The 4,167-nt window shown below is 52.8% G+C and overlaps 1 protein-coding gene across 1 annotated transcript in view; it reads left to right on the top strand.

The window, feature by feature from the left end:
- Window positions 1-438: 438 nt before the first annotated feature.
- Window positions 439-4,167, top strand: part of Gldc (glycine dehydrogenase (decarboxylating)) — an 89,951-nt gene continuing 86,222 nt past the window's right edge. The window contains exons 1-2 of the mRNA XM_013026437.1: window positions 439-902; window positions 1,465-1,543. Of these exons, the coding sequence (XP_012881891.1) occupies window positions 642-902; window positions 1,465-1,543 (340 nt within the window). The 5' untranslated portion in view covers window positions 439-641. The remainder of the gene's footprint in view (window positions 903-1,464; window positions 1,544-4,167) is intronic.

Below are 4,167 nucleotides of genomic sequence, written 5' to 3'. Positions count from 1 at the left end.
TACTGGGCCAAAGATAAAGCTGTAATTTACGGTGACTAAACCAACTCTCCGAGTCTGCCCAGTGTGTGCAGATCGTGTCCCAGGGAACTTGGAGTCTGAGGGCTGCCCACCCCCTCGCCCCCACCCCAGATGCCAGGCCAGGCCCGGCTTCCCCGCCGGGGCCCAGGGCGCACGGAGCATCCGTCAGCGTGACCCGGGATGACAGGCTACTGGCTAGGAGCCGAGGGACACGGCGGACCCGCGGGGCAGGGGGAGCGGGGGAGGAGGGCGGAGGGGAAAGGCTGGGAGCCGAGGGGAGGGGAGGGGCCGGGAGGGAGGGAAGGGGCGGGGACTGTTTGTCCTGCGTCCCTCCCATTGGCCGAGGGCTCCCTGGCCCCATCCCACCGCCCGCCTCCCGGCGACGCTTAAAGTGTGCGGAGCAGGTGCCTCCCCGGCAGCCGCAACTTTGTGGCGCCGGTCCGCTCCGCGCGCGGCACTCATCCATCGCCCCCACCCCGAGCGTGCAGCTCGAGCTCCCGCAGGCCGACCCGAGTAGAGGGTCGCCGGGCCAGGACCCAGCGGGCCACTCGGTGGTGGTGGGGGGAAACTGAGGCCAGAAGAGGGCGGAGAGCGCAGCGGACCCCCGCGGGCTGGGAGCGTCCATGCAGTCGTGTGCCAAGGCATGGGGTCTGCGCCTGGGCCGCGGCGTCGGGGGCGGCCGCCGCCTGGCTCGGGGCGCGGGCTCGAGTTGGGCTCCACCGAGCCGGGACCGCAGCAGCGGTGGCGGCGGCGGGGACAGCGATACCGCCGGGGCCTCGCGCCTTCTCGAGCGCCTCCTGCCCCGCCACGACGACTTCGCTCAGAGACACATCGGACCCCGGGACAAAGACCAGAAGGAGATGCTGCAGGCCCTGGGGCTGGCGGTAAGGACCTCCGGGGGGGCTCGCGGGGCCCCTCCGCCCTGCCTGCCCCGCGGCCTCCGGGCTGCACCTCCCCGAGTTCGGCAGTCCCTCGCGTGGGTCTCCCACGCCGTGGCGCGGACCAGCTCTTGCGCTGCGTCTGGGGTGGGGGTGGGGGGCTCGGGGTCGTCTCCTACCCTCGGCTTAACTTTCCTACCACCCGCCCTCTGGGCCTCAAAACCGATGCCTTAAAAACTTGTCTCCCCCCCCCCTCCGCCAGCCCAACCGAGGAGCCCTAAAACTTGGCAGGAAATGGAGAAAGACCCCCCTCCTGATTCAGGGTGGATCTGGCCGGTTACTGCCAGCTTTCGACTGAAATCCAACCTGAAGAGGTTGATTCACCACCGGGCTTCATGATTTTTGCTTCTGGTTCGCTCGAAGTTCCCCTTTAAAAGAAATCCCAATGAAGCGACTGAAATGAGGTTCCCGCAGCCTTTTTGTAGATGCAAAACACAGGGGTGACTCTTTACCCTAGGGGACATTTTCCCCTGCCTTTGGTGTTCACCCGCTTGCGTTCTGATTTCAGAGCATGGATGAACTCGTCGAGAAGACAGTCCCCGCCAGCATCCGCTTGAAGAGACCTTTGAAAATGGAAGACCCTGTTTGTAAGTGGCTCGGTGGCTTCCCCGGAGCTGGCTCAAGCCGATTTGCCGGCTCTGATATCTCAAGATCTGGCTGGGGGTGGGGGTAGGATTTCCCCCGCACTGGCTATACTGTGTGTACAGTTAATTGAAATGTAGAAAGCAAGCACACACCTTACAGTCCGAAGAAGGTAGAAAATCCACCAGAACCTCTTCCTCTCCCTCTTTCTACCCCAAGGGTCCCCAAGGAATCCACAAGCTTCCCCTGGGAAAGCCAGGTGGAAATCACGTGGTGGGGAACCCTAGTTCCCAGGCACCCCAGGGGCAATGTTTTCCATCTCTTTGCAAATCAGGACAGACCATGAAAGGGAAAAATAAATAAAAGAAATTACCAGTTAGAAGTCAGCTAGGAAAGAGTCAGCCCCGGAAGGAGACCCAGACATTTGGCCTCCCTAGCCCAAAGGTAATGTCCAAGTAGCTTCAAACTGTTTTCCTTTCTTCCCTCCCGATTTTATTACTTATTGTAGGGAGGGGTGGCAATACTTTTCTGTTTTGAATCACTTTTGGAGAAAAGCACTCATGATTCATGCTTGTTTAAGAAAGCTCAGTTTATTCATACCCTTCTTTATTTCTTTTAAGAAAAGCTTTCTTTATTTCATTTTATTTTATTGTCTGTTGTAGGGCTTTAACTCAGGGCCTGGGCGGTGTCCCTGAACTCTTTTGCTCTAGGCTAGATAGTGCTCTACCACTTTGAGCTGTAGCTCTACTTCCTCTTAGTCTTCTTTAGAATTTTATTTTACATTTGAAATGGTTTTAATGGTCTAAAGATTGCCACTTCCAGGTACCTTTTTACCTTAGTGCAGACCAAGAATAATCCACATGAAAACTCCAGCAGATCAGGGGAGCTCTTTAAACCAAACAAACAATATAAACACATAAATCTCACTTGGTTTTTTAATTTCCAATTAAAGAGTACTTAATCTCTTTTACTGCTGGAGTTAAGACTGGAGAACTGCTGTTTTGTTTAGTTTCTGTGATAGAAATAATCAATAGACTAACAAGAAATAATCAATAAACTAACAGCTTTGTTTTAAGGTTTTTGAGGTGTGGAGCCTGTTTCTCCTCTGGTGGGCTCATGCTGTGCCTCAAGCTATGCTGAAGGCTGCTACCCTGTTGCTTTCAAATCTGCAGGCCTAGAGCTTGGTCACAGAAAAAATTTGTTAAACTGAGACTTAGAGATCTCAGGAAATCAAATATAGGAAATCAGAAGTCTGATTGAGGGCTGGGAAGGTTGCTCAGTGGTAGAGCGCTTGCCTTGCATGCCTGAGGCCTTGGGTTCGATTCTTCAGCACCACATAAGCAAAAAGGAAAAAAAAAGCTGGAAGTGGCGGTAGAGCGCTAGCCTTGAGCTGAAGAGCTGAGGGACAGCGCCCAGGCCCAGAGTTCAGGCCCCAGAACAGGACCCCCCCAAAAAAAAGAAGTCTGAATGAAAGTACAAAAACAAGTGAAGCTTCAGGTGAATATTTGAACAAGTAAATGCCTTACTGAGTCTCAGTCAGAATGCTTGTTCCTTTATATTATTTTATTTTATTTCCTTTAACAATATGCTTTATGTCCGGGTGCTGGTGGCTCACGCCTGTAATCCTAGCTACTCAGAAGGCTGAGATCTGAGGATCATGGTTCAAAGCCAGCCCGGGCACGTAAGTCCATGAGACTCTTATCTCCAGTTAACCACTGGAAAGCTGGAAGTGGCACTGTGATTCAAGTGGTAGAGCACTCGCCTTGAGCTGAAGAGTTCGGCTACAGCGCCCAGGCCCAGAATTCAAGCCCCAGTCACAGTTGTATATTCTATTGATGACTATTCAGATGAGTAGTTTGATCATCAAATATCCACCTCTTCGTGTGTGTGTGTGTGTGTGTGTGTGTGTGTGTTTGCGTTTGCACATGCGCGCGCAGCCCCTCGCCGCCACCCCCCCCCCACTACCCCTCCCCATGGGAGCTGGTCCTGGGACTTAAATTCAGGGCCTTCCTTTTTGGGTTTTTCACTCAAGGCTGGTGCTCTCCCACATGAACCACAGCTCCATTTCCAGTTTTTGGTAGTTAATTGGAACTAGAAGTTTCACAGACTTTCCTGCCTGAGCTTGCTTGAACTGCAATCCTGATTTCAGCCTCCTGAGTAACTAGGATTACAAGCATGAGCCACCAGTGCTGGGCTTCCCATTTTTCTCTTTGGAAGGAGGCTTCTGATAAGTAATTTACTACTTGAGTGTAAACTTTCACTCCCCCCCAGTCCTTATTACCACCCCAAAATGGACAGGCTGTCCAGTGAAGGTGGTCCCAGCATAGAAGATGATGTATTTGCAGGACATGAATATTTACTCTGAACTGGGCCCATGCCATGTATGGTTAATGAATGTTCTCCACATGAGGTCTGAAAATTGGTTCATGTAAACTTAATAGTGGCCTTTCTATTTAATATGGAGCATCATCCATACTTGGTTTCACATGATGTTGTAGTAGTATCAGATAGGATTTTTTTTTTTTTTTTGCCAGTCTTGGGTCTTGAGTCTCTTTTTTTTTGGGTCCGGTCGTGGGGCCTGAACTCTGGGCCTGGGCACTGTCCCTCAGCTCTTCAGCTCAAGGCTAGC

The sequence above is a fragment of the Dipodomys ordii genome, unplaced genomic scaffold (genome assembly GCF_000151885.1).
Source record: "Dipodomys ordii isolate 6190 unplaced genomic scaffold, Dord_2.0 Scaffold93, whole genome shotgun sequence".
NCBI classification, from domain to species: Eukaryota; Metazoa; Chordata; class Mammalia; order Rodentia; family Heteromyidae; genus Dipodomys; species Dipodomys ordii.
Note: the sequence above shows the minus strand (reverse complement) of the source record. Positions and strands in the feature narration are given on the sequence as shown.